General features: G+C 37.2%; 1 protein-coding gene across 2 annotated transcripts in view; it reads right to left on the reverse strand.

Moving 5' to 3' along the window:
- TOX (thymocyte selection associated high mobility group box) overlaps positions 1-19,112 on the reverse strand; it is a 308,730-nt gene that overhangs the window by 18,895 nt on the left and 270,723 nt on the right. For both annotated transcript variants that reach the window (XM_008000714.3, XM_073018101.1), the window contains exons 5-6: positions 12,256-12,486; positions 1,082-1,162 (exon numbers count right to left, since the gene is read on the reverse strand). In XM_008000714.3, the coding sequence (XP_007998905.1) occupies positions 1,082-1,162; positions 12,256-12,486 (312 nt within the window). The remainder of the gene's footprint in view (positions 1-1,081; positions 1,163-12,255; positions 12,487-19,112) is intronic.

Consider the following 19,112-nt stretch of genomic DNA (forward strand, 5'->3'; position numbering starts at 1 on the left):
ATATTTTATACTTGTTAGGTTATAATTTTATATGCATTCTATGTAATATATGCAGAAATGTGAGTTGGTATCAGCAGAAAATATAAATAGCTTCAGAAGGAGTTAGATAAATTAGAAAGTGTGAGATAATACAAAAAAAGCTAGAAATTTTAAGATAAGTTATACCTAGTAAGTTTTCTCACAGTGCAATACCTTAAAAGTAGAACATAAGACTGGATTAGACAAATAGTTTACTGAAATTTCTTATGTATTTGTACTTTGGGCTCTCTTTTCTTCTCTGCATCAGTATATTCAGTACATATTTTCCTCAATAAAACATAATTTATATAATTATTTTAGAATTACAATGAGTCTGGATATTTGTGACTGAGAAAAAACGTCTTTTCCAAGGGGAAATGGGATGAAGTCCAGAGCCCCAGACCACAGTGAGCACAGTAACAGCCAATTTGGGATTTGAGATAACAGTGTCTAATGCTTACAGACTCAGTGCATTTCTCTGAGGTTACCTTCGGAAGAATTCCATAAAGGAAACTGTATCTTTAATAACATGAAACCAATCAGAGTCAACTCTTGAGTATTTATAACAGGAAGAACTAGTGTTTAAGATATTCTAAATCACTAAATATTTTTAAGTGGTGTCTTTATTTTCAAACAAAATGATGTGATTTATAAACATTTTTGGGGCCTGCTTACCTCCTAATGCTGCTGTAATGAGTCTAGAACTTACAGTTGGCATGTCCTCAGTAAAGGCCAACGGCATGGGGGCCTGGAGGCAATTTAGGAAGAGGATATGGAGAAGTAGAAAGTTGGCTTGGGTTGAAGAATGTACTGTGACTAATCTACACAACCAACCATCCACAGGTGGACAATATTTTAGAAATGGCCCAGGGGATGCTTCTCTGGTCTTTTAGAGCTGAATGAATATTTCCATATCATATAGCTTTGTTCATAATTTACTTTTTTTTCCAACAAAGAAGATTGTGCAGAATTGTTAAAGTGATCTTTTATGCCTTTAAGTGACTATCAAAATCTGCCCTGAGATAGCCACAATCCGTCACACTATCACAAAATTGCACGTTACCTTGGATACAAGGCTGGCTCTGTATGCTGCAAGTTGCTTCAGGTACTCCTTCTTCGCAGCCTCGGTTTTCTTTTTATAGACCTGCAACAACAGCAAAGAGTCTTAAATTAGAAAGTGCATCTGCTTTTGTTTTCAGAGAAGTACAATATAGAATGATAATTGCACACGCATACACAGTTATAGTTATATAATATAATAATATATATCTCCTCAAAGATTGTGTTTTCTTACTGAAACAGATTTTTAAGAAGTATGGCAATAGACTAGATAAGAAAAAAATTAACAACAGTAAAACTTTACACCTTTACATAAAACATATGAAAGGATTTATCTGGGTAGCTATGAGTGTAGAGGTAGTTGGCTTACAAAGATACTACTGATGAAGGTTCCCAGGGAAACCACATGTGAGTAAATAAGGCATTCATATTTATATAATGGGCAGATAACTCCACAGCGCATTCACATCCTGATATATATGTTCCATGATAAATACAAAAACAAAGACAGAATTTAGAGATGACAAATCATGTTCAATAAGCAAATCAAAGGAAACAGAATGGAGTTTGCAGGTTCATCACTCAGTTCAGATTTGGAGCCTTGAAGTTCTATTTTCAAAGACTCAGGAAACAGTGATGGTGATTAAGGACACGTTTGGGAGAGGAATGGGAAGCCCAAGTGGCTGTGGATTGCATGCGTGCCCTGCCCTGCAGTACACTCTGGTCGTGTCCTTTCCAAGAAAAACACTGGATGTCATGGGTCTGTGGACACCTCATTTTGAAAAGGTAAAAATGTTCCGAAATGAATTTCAGTTTACAGAAGCTTTCCATTTCTGAGAGGGAATCATCTTGAAAATAAAAGCAAAATCATCCTAAATTGAGCAAAAGTACTGAAAAATGACTTGCTTGTATGCTAAAGGTCACATCGCTAAGTTAAACAGTGAGCAGTCATTAGAGTTGAAAATGAAAGATTAGCAAAGTGAACACACATGGCTGTCTGCTACCATTAAGTTGATTCTTTCAAGGCTTTAGAGTATATTTTTGGCAATCTTTTGAAATCAGCCTTAAAAGAACAAAATATTTTTCATCCTTCACTGTGTAAATGGAAATGTATTTTCATTGATACAGCTATTTTAAATTTCCCATATTTTGGATTTTACAGCAGGGAATAAGGCTTGGCTAATATTTTGTAACGCTGAGCTCAAAAACAGACACACAGATCAGTATTGAAAAGTGGCTTCGGAATTAGTCAGAGTAGTTAAATATAAATTATGTCTAAAGACCAAATATCTGCTATTTGGCAGCAGGGGTCAATTTATGGTTTCAAATGCTGACTGTGGTTTGCCGAGCCCAACGCCAACTATGAAATTCGAGATGTGAGAAATATTATTTACTCATGAATATTTTAATTAAAGCAGAACATTTTACTTAAGGTAAACAAATGACTAACCTTGTCAACAGAATTATAACGGACTCTATGAAATGAATGTGCTAATTTTTCTCTTAAAGGGAGGGCTTCAGCCTTGACTTCTGTATTTGGCATTTTGGTTTAATAAAAGCCAAGTAAAATAAGGAATTAAGAATTAGTACAATATTATCATATAATCAGTGTGCTAGCTTACTAAGTATGAAACTACAGAAACTTTAAAAATTATATTTCAGTTTTTTTTTAAAGCAAAAAGCCAATAAATCCTTTGGTTCAAGTACAGGAGTAGTCTAAATTTACTGAGCTAATTATTGGAAGTCAAATTCAAATTCTGTTTTGGAAATTCACACGTGAAAACAAACACACGCTAAAGTCGAGTAAGTGCCTTCGAACAGTGTGATCTGTGTACATCGTAAGCCTCGGTGCAGCCATGAAATACAGCTCTCCTGCTTTTCATTGATTTATTTTTTTCTTGAGAGACAGATTTCTGTTTATAGTTTTTCCTTAAACCTCTTCTCAAAGACATAATTTATAATTAATGACCTTAAACTGACAATGTTTACATTTGCTTTTAATACCTTAAAACTGTTTCAAGAGGGTTTTTCTCCTACAGAGATAGAAATCCTATTCAGGACTTTGAAGCAAACATTTAGTGAACATGTCTTTTATGGTAATGCATCTTTGTATACCCTAAGCATTTCTATCATGCTTTTATTAATATGCTACTCCAAGTGACTCCCATTCAGCTAACTAGGATATGTTTTGCTTTCAAAGGCAAACAGAATGCACTTTCGTCCATAGCGTTGCCCACAGTGGCATTTTCTAAGTTGTTGCAGATAAGACAGTATTGCCAGATGGTCTGACTGCAGTATCTATCATTTTTCTTTCATTGGTTTCTACTGAAACAGCAACAGTGTGACTACGACGCTATCCCTTTGTTGAGCTCCTGGCAGTTAACATCACACAAAGTGTTAACTTTCCTGAAATTTGTTGCTTAACAACCAGGGAAGAAAGGTAGCTAGCTCCACATGTTTCAGGCTGCATGTGCCCCCGGTTTCCCTCCAAAATCGATGTTGTTACAGGAGACCTGACTAGCATGCAGAGTCCCCTGTTTTCTACAAATGGCTCCCTATTGGCTATTGATGATTGGCTATGTGGGATCATCGCATAAGTGCCTAAATACCACTTTAGAAAAAAGTAAACTCATCATGTCACATTACATGGATTGATGGATCCACTCTTTCCTGAATAGCTGCAGATGTTCAGAGGGAGAATTCAAAGGGGGGTCATTTCAGAAGGTAGATTCCTGTAATTGTGTTGAAAGGGGAGTAGCCTGGACCAGAATTAAAATCTGAGGTGGTCTCCTCAACAGTAATTAGCACCTCCATCTTTGAGAACTACCTGATGGCTCCCATTTTGTACACTCTGTATGTCTTTCCGATGTTACCTTCTAAAATTGGACAAGGATGTTGCTTGAATTCTGTATCTAATGGAAACGTCTGAAGAAAGGCCTCAAATATGAATGAATGATGATACATAAAAATTCCACATGCAGGTGAAGTAGGGGAAATCCTTTAAAAAAAGATGTTTAAAAATTATCAGTAAAAAATCTCTCAAAAGCATTTCAAAGCCTCTAATTACGGATGAAGAAAGTCCTCTGCTTGCAGAAAGCAAAGATGTCCCAGGACGGCATTTGGCAACGAACAACCACTGCCACGAGCAAGTGCACAGACCTTCTAACTGACAAGGATGGGTCTGATTTATGTCAAAGTTCAGTTTAGGAAAGAAAGAGTCTCTCACTCTTAGGGAAAGACAAATGTTTTAAAGGTATGTGATTCATACAGTAAATATTAGTATTTAGTTGAGTTACAAAATGGCTTCCAAATGGTCCACAGCTGTTTGAAATAAAGTACAAAGTTGGCCAGATGAGGATTTAAAAATCATAATACATCATTTATCATTTTCCCCCACTCATCCAAACACTTTTGAATTCACCCTGTCCTAACTGAGTTATATGCTGTGGTTTGTTATTCCAAGAAAACTACCATATCCCATCTAAGGATTGCATCTCAGTGGTTAAACTGAAACATATATAATGGCTAAACTAAAACATACGTAGATAGTCATCAAATAGCAGTTCTAGAGAACCCAAATCTTGTCGCATGATCTAGTGATTCACCGAGGCATTTTTGAAATGCTCTGAATACCAGCTTTTACACATGTTTTCATAAGCTAATAATCCCTAATTGAAATCAGCAGTTCAATATTAACGATATGACAAACTCAAACAGAAAAAAATTTCTCATACAATCTGTCATTTTCCTTTTACTTTCTGCTTCTTCCCTAAACAAACAATCCATCCAATTCATACAGAAAAGAAAAATCTTATAAATACCATTTAATTCCTTCTTCCTTCCTTCTTTTCTGCTCTGGCCCTTAGTTAATCTCTAGCCATAGTTTATTTCAACAGTGTTTACAATAATAAAAAGAAAAAATGTAAAATTCTTCCCATTCTGGATTCTATCCAAAAACTAAAGGCGTTTTTCATTCTGGGTAAGTTCAACTGTAGTTTTTCCCACTACTATTTCATATTTATAGAAAATCCTTAGAAATGTATAAAGAGTAAGAATTTAACCACAATTCCCTGCAATATATTTTAGAAATTTAAAATTCTCAGCTTCTTTCAAGGCTGTTGCTATTTAGGTCAGTTAGAGCAAGTGCATCCATATTTTATATAGAACTTAGTCCATTTAACTTAATGGTTAAATGTCCATCCTGTATAACTCACTCAGCATTTTCTTAGGCTCCAAGGTCTTTAGAAAGTGGTATTCAGAGGATTGAAAACATTATACAATGTGACAAACCTCTTGCTATGGATTCCTTTTGAGGACTGTCTGACACATGTAAATGGTCTCAGCAAAATTGGTTTGACTCATTTCTGGAATGGTAAGAATCCGAACCGAGGTCCTTGCCTGAAAAAATGGCTACAAAATACATATCTGTTGATTTATTAAATGAAGGTGACTAAGGAAAGTATGATGTTGTTCAATTATGGTTACCAATCTATTGAGTGCTCAATATGTGCCTACTGTGGTGTGAGGCACCGATGTTATACAATTAAAATAAAAAAGTCATTAAAAATTATGCCCCCATTGTGTGCATTTTGTGGATCATGCACTCTCTCTAGATATTACCTCTAATTCTTTCAATAAAAATGTTGCATTGGCATAGTGCATATGGGATAATCCCCATTTTGCGATAAGAAAACAGACTAGAATGGGTAATTATTTTACCTAATATATTAGAACAGGTATATGGTAAAATCATGGTGTGAATAAAATCAGTCTGCTGTCAAATGTTCCATCTTTGTTTGCTCAATGGTTTCTCCTAGCCATGAGAACTCCTTTTGATTCTTCTCTCAAGACACACAACTGCAAGGCCTGGTCTCTTTTGTTCACTGCTGAAGCCTCAGCATGCTTGGAACATAGTAGGTGCTCATGAAATATTTATTGAGCATATAATCCGTGGTCTCAGGTTTCTCCTTCTATGAATCAGCATTAGCATGTGTGCTAAGGATGAAACTGAACTGCGTGTTCTAAATTACAGTGTACATCAATGGAAACAGTAGACTGATACGCAGATATACAATCCACCCAAACATTTTTCCAATTATAGATAAAGCACAACGGACTTCAATGAGTATTATGTTCGAATTATTTTCCTGTCAACATCATGGAAAATTTCAAATGAAATGTCTGCTCCCATGGTGTCTGAGCATATGAATATCTGTATATGTGTACAACAAATGCTTACACCCAGGAAGACATGCAAGAACCACATTTATGTACCAATAATTGTATTATGGAGATATATATATATATATGTAATAAATATATATATATATAAATACCTGAATTGTACAAGTATGCTCACCATTTCTTGTAATAATTTTCATTGCTCAGTTTCAAATTTGTGTGCATACAGACTTTGCTTATATTCTCCAGTTTTTAAGTGAGCAACTGTTTTACATATCCTTCACTCCTAGTTTTTAAAAAATTGGGAAAATGCTTAATGTTTATAAGAAAACGGCCAAGATAAACACATGTGTGAATGCTATAGTGTGACAGGATTTTAGTTAACCTTAAGTATTGTTGACATAAAAATCCAAACGTTATCAGAAGATAAGGGGGAAAAAGAAACCCCGGCAGCATTATGTAGTGGGTGTCTGAGCACCAATGAGGAGGAAATGATTTGATTCTGTGGGCTCAGAGGATTTGTCAGCTGCCTCATAAGTATAATTCTGGCTCTTCATATCCCTGCTGCTTCTAATTTAGCAGGACAGGCTCATAATTGAAGCAAATTAACTATTTACACTTGCCACTTCTACCAGGGAAGAGGACACAGCAGCAGGAAAGAATGAGTAGGAAATTACATTCTTCCCACTTGTGTCAGATCTGCCCTTATATAAACACATTAACAGTAATTTCATGAGGCGTCAAACATAGGAATAAATACTGAGGAATAAAATAATGAGGTGTTGCTATTCAGCTGAACTGCTATGGCTAATATCCTTGGATATGAATTATGCATCCTGAAAGAAGGCATATGTTAACAGTATTCAAACAGTTTCCCTGCAAGTGAGATCTGCTCATTAGGTTCTGGATCTCTAGGTAAATGCACTCCCCTCTTCCACGACAGGGCTAGCATTTACAAAAATACACGCTCTGGGCACCGTGGGCTGTGGTTTCTCCTGAATACACTAAACTCTGAATAGGCTTTCCACTCCATTTTTAGCAAAACAGCATGTTTATTTAGCTCTTTGGCTGCAGCTTTAAAGCCATTTAATGTAATGTAAACAAGAACATTTTGTTTGTAATTTGCTAAATGTCTTACAGCCCGACTGTGTCTCCAATTAGAAACTTAAGGTTCATTTAGTCATTTACATCTGGTTCTGATTTAAGGTGACTTTCCTTTTTCACTTAAGAGCCGGCTTGCCGTGGCTAAAAAGGACCCAAGAACACTTTATAGCTCTTTGGACCAACCCTTTCTGCTTCAAAGTGGGACGAGCTCTTTTATTTTGTAGGGTTTTATTTGTTCTGTATTGTCACTGTGAACCCAGATCCTCCACTACAATGACCAGAATCAGAGAGTTCAGAAATAATGGAGGTAGACAGGAAATTTAGCTGGGACCTCATAAAAAAGATGCTGAGGGTTGCTGAAACTCCAAGGATCCTAATACAAAGGGTGTGATATTGTTAACTTATTATTTTTCTTTCTCTGTAGGTTCCAGTCAGTGAAAGACAAGTAGCAGAGACCAACATCACAGCAATACTTATGTTTTATTTCCTTCTCCATCTGGTGCCTTTTAAACAACTTAGTATGCTTCTGAAATGGGCTCTCCATTGTCTTACGAGTCATTAGCATTTAAAACCCCCGGTTGCAATCCCAAACACAATTCTGTTCCCATTCCAGATTCAGTACCATCTTCCAAAGTATTAAAATGGGGAGATCTCTGATATGTGGAGTTTGTTCAGTGGCTTTGGTAGGAATGATTCATAAGGGAGGTTTTGTGTTCCTTGAGGATTTTTATCGCTTCTTTCAGCTTCCTTTTGATTTCTCTTCTTTGAAAGATTCTTCACAGAAACCAGAGTACATATTGTTTCTCACTCACCATGGATTCTGAAAATAAAGATCTGCCCTTCTGCAGTGGCTTCTTACTCCCGCCTATACTCCACAATGAGGAAGCATGTGATATAAACACACAGCAGCTCTATTAGTCATGTTCCCTCTGGCTGTCAAGAAAACATTCAATTGTAATCTCACTAATAGCCGTTTTTCCTTAAATATTGTAATTTTCTGAGGCCCCCAGTAAGTCATCAATAATTTTGTCCATTTTTCCCAGTTTGTGTTTATATTTGTAGCTGTTCATAATTGTGGGCTATGATGACAACAGGATTTTGGGACAATTGTGGCACATGAAATCTTAGCCTTCCACCGGAACCAGCTGCCTACACAATGCCAAGAGCATCACATGGTTGGTTCTGTAACACGCATATTTGTCCAAAATTTTGAACTTTAATAGTATGCCTCGAATCTGCTCCAGGAATGTTCTTTTAAAAATACATAGCAGTATGTGTGCTCCCCAACTTGAATATTAAATGAGAATAAAACACAATTAATTTAAGTTTGAAACGGAGATATTATTGTATGTTGGCACAATGAGTTAACATAAAGGGAGAGAACAGGTGGTAATCTACTATTATAACACTTTGGGATATTTTGCTGAAATTTTCTGGATGCCCAAATGTGCATTTCAGGCAGGCACGTTTGCTCTGCTGATGACTCTAGCAAACTGCTAGAGAAGGGCTGCCGCGAAGCAGCAGAGAGGTGGTCCAGCCGGTACAGTGTGCTCCCTTTTGTAAGCAGTGTCTGATTTCATTAATTTGACCCTCTCCCTGCTTGGTTCTGGCACAGGCCTGCATCCAACGTGTATCCTACACCATATCTTTTGGCATAATCTGCAGCCTCACTCTCTTGATTAAGCAAGATCATCTTTTACTTGCAAATGATAGGCTACGTTGGACTTCTGTGAAGTCAAAGGAGCATACAGCATGGGGACAAATCATTTTAGAGTGACCAAAACTGTTTTGGTCATCCCAATGCCTTGTTTTGGTAACTCTTAAACAAGTGTTCAAATTTTAAAATATTTACTTTTGTAAGATAAAAAATTTATTTCTCTCAATCTTGGCATAATTGTTTAGCAACTGGATTTTGATTGAGAAATTGCTTTATGATACCAAATGATTTATGAAAGTCAACTATTATATAACTTTATCCTTTATAAAATGAATTTGCTCCCCCAAACCCTATTTTCATTGAGAGACAACCCAGAGGTAGACTCATTACAAGTTACTTACTAAACTAGGCAACATATGAAACCTGCAAGAGAGTAACATACAAAAGAGAAAGAGAAAAATATTTGCCATCATATGTATACAATTAAAAAGCCTTGCACATAATTGTAATTATATCCACATTGGGAGACCAGCCTTGATTCTGAATGCCAGAATGGGAAAATCGGAGTGACTTCTCTTTTTAACATGACAGTAGTGAAGCTCATACTTTTGGGGTCTGTAAATAACTTTGATGATCAGACAAAATGAATGCAAAATATTCTACCTTAATATTCTCCTCTTGCTATATTAAAAATAAAGAGTATAATAGAATTAGTGGGAAGAAACCTGCTGCCTGATATTTACTGCCTTGAGGAACTACCTGATTTTCATCATAAGAACATTACTCTTTTCCATCAGAAACATGAGAACAGGGATTTATTTTTTAATATTGACAATGTAAAGAACCAGTCATGGGCTAGGGAAGGCCTTTGCAGACCTCCCTCTTTAAAAACCACTGCTCTTGAATATGGAAAATAATTATGAAATGTAACTGGGGTCAGATGATAGATAAGAGAAGTAAGGTGAGTGGCAGAGCAGGCGATTGATGTTTCCCGAAATGAAGTGTTTGGCAAAGTAGACACTAAAGATGCACAAATGAGCCTTGAAACGATACTCCCAGTTCAGTCACTGAGTCTTAGGTAGGGAAGAGGGGCTGAGCCTTCACAGGGGAATCATGTGTCTTCAGATAAACAAGAATTGCTGTACCCAATCCCTAGGGAAGGGAATTGCTTTTGGGATGCTTTCTCCAGGAAATTTTGTCTCACAAAGCAACAAAGTTTATGGTACTGAAGCCAGGTGCATATTCAAGAACGCACAGAGGGCTTACTGGAGCAGAGAGCGAGCAACATCTTCATATGTGGCATCATGGGTGGAGCAGGGAGGCCTTAAGGTGACATTAAGGGAACAGGGAGGGGGTTGGGATTGCTGGTTGGAATACACTTAGTTTCTCATTCAGTGAGGCTCTGCTGAATGGAGAAGTGAAGTCACTGTACAATTTGCCCTGATTGTTTAACATCAGTTGGGAACCACACCTCAGGTTTGGCAGTGTGAGAGCAAACTGACCCAAGTTAGAATAGAAACTAGCTTTAAAATTCTGCAATAATACGTTAGGTTTCAATTAGAATCCCGTAATACAATGTCAACTACCCTCTTATGGTGAGTGGGCATTTTAAATGAGTGTGCAGAGAACGTTTTGGTGGTGTGTTTCCTGTTCTTAAAGAAAACTCTTGCAACACAGAGCTCCATATGGCAGGTCTGTGTGTTTTCCTAGGACAGTACCCCTTCAGGCTGGCAATCTTGAAAAGGACGTAGGGAAATACTAGAGATTTCAGATAGCAGAAGACAGTTTTGACTTACAGAAAAGAGAGAATAGAGGGACCTGAAAGAGCAAGTTCTATGTTTCCTTAGCAACTGGTTTTGTCATTATCCCCATCATTGATTTCATAGGGTTTGTTAGGAAAAGCATTGTGAATTGAGTGACAAGTTTTATTCATGGTAATTCTATGTACCAGGTATGTAATTGTAGATAAATCATTCAACACAATGGCGTTCTGTTTGTCTTATTGTCAGTTCTATCCTCAGTGCCTAGAACACTGCCTGGCACATACGTGCTCAACAAATATTTGTTGAATAAACAAATGAATGAATTTAATTAATATGGCCCTATTTTGTAATCTGCAAAATTTGGGTAATAATTTCCCTGTATATCTATGAGTATTGAGTAGAACAAATCAAATAAGTCGTGCAAAAGTGCTTTGAAAACTATAAGACATTATACCTTACAGATATTAATATATAATATCAACACAATATATAGATCCTTATAGATGCATAAATAGGTGTGGGCTTTTCTGTATTTTATAAAATTCCTGGATATGATAAGGTAAGATTGATGTCTCTAAGAATAAAATATGAGACTAGTTCATCATTAATGCAATTCAGAATTCTGCAGTGGCTAAAACTGCATCTACATAGTTATTTCAATCACTTATTTTAATGAGAATGCTTTTAAATTTTTCTTTGTGATGCTGAGATTTTTTAGATGGTGACCATGGCCATCTAGTTCCTGGTTTAGAAATGTGGGATCAACATTGCTTCTTTGTTTAGGTGTGCTCCATCCTCTCACTGAACCCTCACTCTTTCTGTGACTCCAGTCCTCTTTAAGACCTCTGAGCCACTTGTGCTGTGTCCGTGGTGTCTCACGTGACCTTCCCTAAGCAAGGTCCTCAGTCACACCACAGCAATACACGAGAGAAGGAAAAAACCAGGCATCTGGTCCCATTTAACACAGCCTAAAAATATGGTGTAAATACATATGGGGGATTGAATAACAGCCCCCGGCAGTCTTTAGGGAATGGCTAGGGGCGGAAACCCTTGAATTTGAGGTTCATTTAGCAAAGAGCAAAGAGGGTTTTGATGACAAAATGGTAAATAGTAAGTGCTGGAGAGAGGTGTGGACAATTTTCAAAATACTTTTAGGACTTTTTTTTTCAGTCTTTATGTTCACATTGGCAACATTAAGGAATAATGCAATCCTGGCTGAGATATGTAAAAGTGTTTCTAAAAGTATCTACACTATATAATCTTTGAAACAAAGGAATCAACATGCTATTTATGGAGGAGTAATAAAGGAGTACAACATTATGTGAGCATCTCAGAAAGTCTGGTTTGGATGGGGACACATTCTCAGCGTCTGTTCTGGGATCTAAAGAATTTACTAGAAGCCCTGGCAAGCCATTTCTTCAGACTGCACCATCTCAGCTTATGTGGATTCCCACTCCGCTGGGAATCCCTTACCTGTTTCTGCTCTTCTCCTAAGCCATCCCACATTGAAGCCACAATTTTAGAGACTTCACCGAAGGTAGCGTTTGGATTTTGGCCCTTGATGGCGGCCTGAGTATCACGAAAGAATAACGCATAGGCAGACACAGGCTTCTGGGGCTCATTGGGATCCTTCTTCTTCTTCTTTTTGGGAGTTTTTGGTTTTTTCCCCATATCGGAGGCAGGCCGCTTCTCTCCACCATTGATCTGAAAGAGAAATAAAAATAGAATTATAGGGGAACTGAGACGATTTGGGGACAAGATATATTGTTGTTTTCCTTTGAGACTTAGACACATACACTTACCCATTCACATCACTCAAACACAGGCTTTTCTAAGGGACATATTGTTTTGCTATTGTTTTTATTTTTTCCCAGATGAAACTGCATATTTCAAGTAGTCTTCATATTCATCCTACTCCCAACTTTACTTACCTAGCTTTTTTTTTTTGTTTTTGAGACATTGTCTCGCTCTGCTGCCCAGGCTGGAGTGCAGTGGCGCGATCTCGGCTCACTGCAACCTCCACCTCCTGAGTTCAAGCGATTCTCCTGCATCAGTCTCCCCAATAGCTGGTACTACAGACGCGTGCCACCACACCTGGCTAATTTCTTGTATTTTAGTGGAGATGGGTTTTTACCATGTTGGCCAGGATAGTCTTGATCTCCTGACCTGGTGATCCATTTGTCTTGGCCTCCCAAAGTGCTGGGATTACAGGCATGAGCCACCGTGCCTGGCCATCCTTGTGTTTCTAATTACGGCTTTCAAACCTTGGGGGCAGCATGTCCAATAAATAAATTAAAATGGCTTTTGACTTTGCCCCTAGGTCTATGGAATGCTGCCAGGAAAATCCAGCGATGCTCATGGTTTAAAGAATGGTATGGTCTAGACCCTAGATCAGTGCTGTCCAATGGAACTTTCTCCAATGACAGAAAAGTTCTACGATTTGCACTATTTTATATGGCAGCCACTAACCATATGAAGCTAGTGAGCACTTGAAATGTGACTAGAGTTAATCAGGAGCTAAATTTTTAACTTTGCTCAAATTTAAATAGCTACATGTGACAAATGGCTACCATATTGGAGAGTGCACCTCCAGAAATTAGATTCTAGAGCATTCTAGAACAGGTTTTTACTCAATTTAAAAGTAGATTCTATTTTCTCCCATGTTCCTAAAGTATGAATATTTTGATAATTTTAATTGTTATTCTCATACAACTGGGATTACACATTGAACATATTTAAGATGGCTGCATTTGAATATTATCTTTGTTACTAACTAGATGTGATATTAATTCATCCACCTCTAAAATAAAGCATTGTGGATAGGATTTCTTTCCAGCTCTAAAATTAATATGAGTCTAATAAGGCTGCATCTGAAGGATTCAATTTCCACACGCCTTGCCCACTAATGAAGTGTCAAGGCAGCTTCTGTACCCTCACCTTCTATTGTGGTAGTTGTAGTTGGCTTCTCTCTGCAGATATAATGTAATATATATCTTATTTAGATAAATTGCTAGGTGGGGTATTTGTGTAAAATAACTGCCACCATTGGAGATGAAACATGATGTACAGAGAGGTCTGTGGATATGATTTCAGAGGACCTTGCTTCATGCCCTCTTTTCACTATTTTTAGCTGTTACCTTGGTGAAATTAATTTCTCTGGGCCCCTGTTTCCTCTAGTGAAAACTAGGTATGGCATCATCTTATAATGACTAAGATGGTATATATTTACATATGTGTAGCACTTTAAAAGGTATTCAAATATCAATTATGACATGGTAGAAACTTTCAAAATAATTCATTGAATGAGTGGATGGAAAATACTTTAACATTAATATGTGATACCTTATAATCAGTATGAAAGATATACCCAAGTACCAAAAAGAGATAAGAAAAAGCTAAGTGATTTCTTTGTCTTTGTCTTTATTGAGCAATCTACTAAAAATATTATCATTCTGAAATTGTCTACTGAAGCAGATCAAAGAACCCCAGGGCGACAGGATGCTGTGAACCAAGTTGACAAGCTAATATAGATTAACACTAGATGATAACTTCCCTGAGATGGATCACAGAGGTGATCCTGTGAAGTCATTGGGCACCATGTAAATCTGTCAGAGACTCAGCATGTCTGGTGCTTGATACTGGACAAACTGGCAAAACAATGCTGTATTAAAACACATAGGCATAGATATGACCTAGAATGGTGCTTCTCAAACATGGCTGCACATTAGAGTCACCTGGTCAGCTTTTAATACCCTGATGCCCAGGTCTTACTCTACACAGTTTAAAGAAGATGCCTAGGGGTGGGAGCCTGGCCTCAGTCACACGCTCTGAACTCTACTCTTCCAACTGGCATTTCGATATCTTGAGAGACAAAACAAACAAGCAAAATTTTTCTGTGCCCAAAGCCTACCCATGACCATATTTTTCTCCTTTTCACAACTAAACTCCTCCAAATGGTTGGCTGTGCTGGCCTGATGCAGCCTCTGCAACCTACTTCAGTGTGCTTTCCTGTCACTTAGCTCTCAATTAGATCTCCACTGGCCACACTGCTGAATCCAGGTGATGCTTGTGTCTCCCCCTTACCTGATTCTCACTGTGAGGTCCCTCTCTCCCACTGGTTCCCTAACATCACCCTCTCTGAGTTCTACTCCTACCTCACTGGCCCTGATGTTTCCAGAATCATTTCAGGGTCATCCTTTTCCACCTGGCCATTAATTGGTAGCATTCCTGATTTGTTTTGCAGTAGACTCCCTTCTCTTGTGAGCACACTTAGGTAATCTCACACGTAAGCAGGGTTTCCATTACTATTTGTGGGTGGATGGTTGTCAAGTTCATGTTTCCCCTGAGTTTTGCACACACAGAAACAACTGCTATTGACATCTCTATTTCCAAGTCTCAAAGATATTTCAAACTTAAGTCAAGCTTATTTAGTTCTGTATATTTCCATTCATAGCACGTATCAAACTTTTAATGATACAATAATGTATGTGGTTGTTAGATCTACTCCTGTCTGCGTGTAGGCATTATGAAGGCACTGGTTTTGCTCACTAGCACATATCATGGTGCTACCTGATATGTGATACATATGCTTAACATTTGTTATAGTAGTAATAAAAATAATAATGCAAAATGATAATATTTTGTAAACACAGCCATTCTTACATTCACAATCATAAAATATTTATTTAAAAGGAGAAAAAAGGAGTCAACAAGATCCACAATGAAGAATATTAAAGATAGAGTGGTCTAGGATACAGGCTTTCAGTTATAAGATGAATAAGTTCTGGGGATCTAACATACAGCACAATGACTATAGTGAATACTGTGTTGTATACTTGAAATTTGTTAAGAGAGTAGGTTTAAAGCATTCTCATTTTAAAAAAAGTAAGGTGATAGATAGGTTAATTAGCTTATTGTAGGTAATCATTTCACAACGTACACATATATCAAAACATCATGCAGTACACTTGAAATACATACAACTTTATTTGTCAATTATACCTCAATAAAGCTACAAAAAGAGTAATCCTCATATTTCATCAAAGATTGAGAGAAATCGGGAACAAAGTACAGAAATAAGTGAATGCTTATTCATATGGAATACTACCTAGACTCATTTTAAATTTTAATTAAAAAATTAATGATCTGACACATTGAAATCTCCATGATTACAGATTATATGAATCTTTCTGGAAAATAATCAAATGTCAATCATAGAGATAAATTTCCTATCATGTAATTTAAATGCTCTTATTAAAAGATTTCCCCACATTATTTAAATAGTTTTTGTGATGGTTAATTTTAGGTGTCAAGTTGATTGGATTAAGGAATTCCTAGAGAACTGATAAAGTATTACTTCTGGGTGTGTCTGTGAGGGTGGTTTCCAGAGGTGACTGGGGTGAGTCAGCAGACTGGGTGGGGAACATAGACCCTCAATGTGGCCAGGCACCCTTTAATAGGCTGTGGTCCTAGATAGAACAAAAAAGACAGAAAAAAGACAACTTTCTCTCTCTCTCTCTCTCTCTCTCTCTCTCTGTCATACATGTGCTCTTTGTCTTTCTGCTTTCTACCATGGGATGACACAGCAAGAAGGCTCTTGCCAAGGACCTCTTGAGCCTCTAGAATTGTAAGAAATATATCTCTGTCCTTTGTCAATTACCGACTTTCAGGTATTCTGTTACAGTGGCACAAAATGGAGTAAGAGAATTTCCTTCCTTCATTGTCCAGAATTTTGTTTGAACCACTGATCATCATGCTTACCTCCTTTTTAAGTTGCTATTTGGACAGTATGGTACAGGTTTTAGATCTACTGGATGTGTGATTCCTTGCTGTAACAGATAGGAGGACAGTCATCCACTTGCATTTGACAACAGGCCCTACTTTTAGAGATGTCCTGAAGAAGCAGGAGAACTTGTTACTGCAAGTAAGAGGCTCAATCATACGAAAACCACCAGTTATCATTTTGAGGCAATGGATAGCAACCCTATAGAAAACGCTAAATAATTCCACACAGCCAATCCATTTTGTTAGTTGCCTGGAGGCTTTACCTATTTTCCTGGTTTGTCCTGGAGGGCTAGCTGAATGCAATGTTGCTTAAAGTTTTGTTTAATAGAAGCAAGTATTTCATGACTTCTGCCTCCACACTTTCAAGGCTCAGGAGACATCATTTATGCATTATGGAGTGTAACTCTGGGGCTTCCATTGTGTATCTGATTGAGTACCTGAGAGGCACTAGACTGTAAAGCTATGGTGTTGCCCCATTAAAGCAGACTACCAGCCAGTCTTATCAGATTACATCATCTTTGTCTTTGCCATGCCTAAAAACAAGAGCATATTGATCTGCTTTCAGTTAACATCACACTATGCCTTCCCTTTAAATACTCATGCTAACCTTGGTTTGAATTTTCTGCCATGCAAGAAACCTGGCATCTGAGAAGACCAATCTAAAGGATACACATAAAATATTCATTACTCAAGATTCACTGCCTCTCCTTCAATAACTAAACTAGATCACCAAAGTTAGATTCTTGGATCATAATATTCTGACCATTTATAAAATTGCCCTCATAGAACTGAACCATATCTAAGACAATGCCCTGACTTCCACTGAAGACTTACATAAGGGGAAAAACTATGCATGAAAGATCTCTATTTTTTATGAGATAAAATGTACTTTGGAGGGAATTGTTTATTATATTGCTCAATGTTCTTGTATCAAGGACTAGTAAGTATTCACAATATCTTTGCTCTTTGAATAGTTTTGTTGTAGTTTGATCTCTCATGTACCCAAGTACTTGGGTTTTGCTCTATGGAATATAAAGCTGTTTGTCTTAGGAACACTGGGCATTGCCCCCTGATCTGTGGGGATCTTATTTTTTAGTTCTCGTTTTTCTTGTGTGGAAAGGATGCAGAAATGAGCTGCCATTTTAGATTCTGTGTGATGAACTGGGAATTTGTAAGGTCTACTTTTGGAAGTAGCTTCATCACAACACATGATCACTGTTGTTCCAAAGCCTCCTTGAAGACAGAAATGCTGCTGTAATTTGGATCCATTTTCATGTCAGTAACGGATGCACTTTGAAAGATACTTGGCTCTTATGACCATAAACTATTTGGAATAAACACAATGATGATAAATATGACTGTGGTAGAAAAATTAGCTAAATGGATTTATAATCTGTCCCTGGACCTTAATTTTGAGTATTGTCTGGATCCTGACTTCTTGCATAGATGGATGGAAGCTTATAATTTTAAATCCTAACTTTCCGAAAGGCCTTGACTTTTAAAGTCTAGAGTACACTGTCTCGTAAAATTTTCTAGGATGATAGATATGCTCTCTGCCCTGTCTAAAAGGGTAGCTGCTAACCACATATGGCTCTAGGCCACTGGTAATGTGGCTAGTACAACTGAGAAATTGAATTTCTAAATTTAATTTTAATTGGTTAAATTTAAATGGAAGCAGTCACACATGACTAGCAGTTACTGGATTAGACAATACAGTATTTTGTATAGGACACTGCTCGAGAGTACATACTGTATTTGTAAAGTTACCAGGGTTCTAAGACTGGAGAGTTAAATTTTATTCCATCATAATGTCTAGAATATGGAAGAAACCATATAATGCAAAAATGTGAATTTCTCACGATGACAAGCACATTGAAAGTAAGGAGCAGGTCCCATTAATCTTCACATCCTTCATAGCATCGGTACAGTGTTTTACATGCAATGGATCATTCTACATTTCTGCTCTGGTATTCTATAGCACCGGGCAAAGGCTTAGACTTACAAGGCAAAGAAAATTTGAAACACACATAAAAATTGTATGAAAATCATAGCAACTAAAACATGGATGAGCTGAGGCCCTAAATGTCACCCTGATTACCCACAGACTGATTTCACCATCAGTTAAAGCACTGATGAATACATAAGTGCACAAATACCTAAATAATTATTATTCATAAATAAATATTACACATAAGCTTTACACAGATACATGGGCTTCATGTAACTTACTCGTAAGACATAGATTTATTTCTCAAATCCCTAGAGGTGCCCGAAGGTTTCTGGTAATTCACCCCTGTCATGTCTTATTGGTTAATTATAGAGATGTATTTAACTTATTTATCACAAGAAAACAATAATCTTTCACTTTAAAAAAGCATGTGCTAACAGTGTTGCTTAGATAATAGTATTTCTTAAGAAGCCAGAGCACAGGAGATAAGACTATCAAGGAAAGAGAATCACTGATATTGAAATGTCCCTGGAGAAGTTAGAAACGTCTATAAGCATATTTAAAATAAACTGCCGCGGTCCCAAAGCCTTTAATGGAG

The sequence above is a fragment of the Chlorocebus sabaeus genome, chromosome 8, assembly GCF_047675955.1.
Source record: "Chlorocebus sabaeus isolate Y175 chromosome 8, mChlSab1.0.hap1, whole genome shotgun sequence".
NCBI classification, from domain to species: domain Eukaryota; kingdom Metazoa; phylum Chordata; class Mammalia; order Primates; family Cercopithecidae; genus Chlorocebus; species Chlorocebus sabaeus.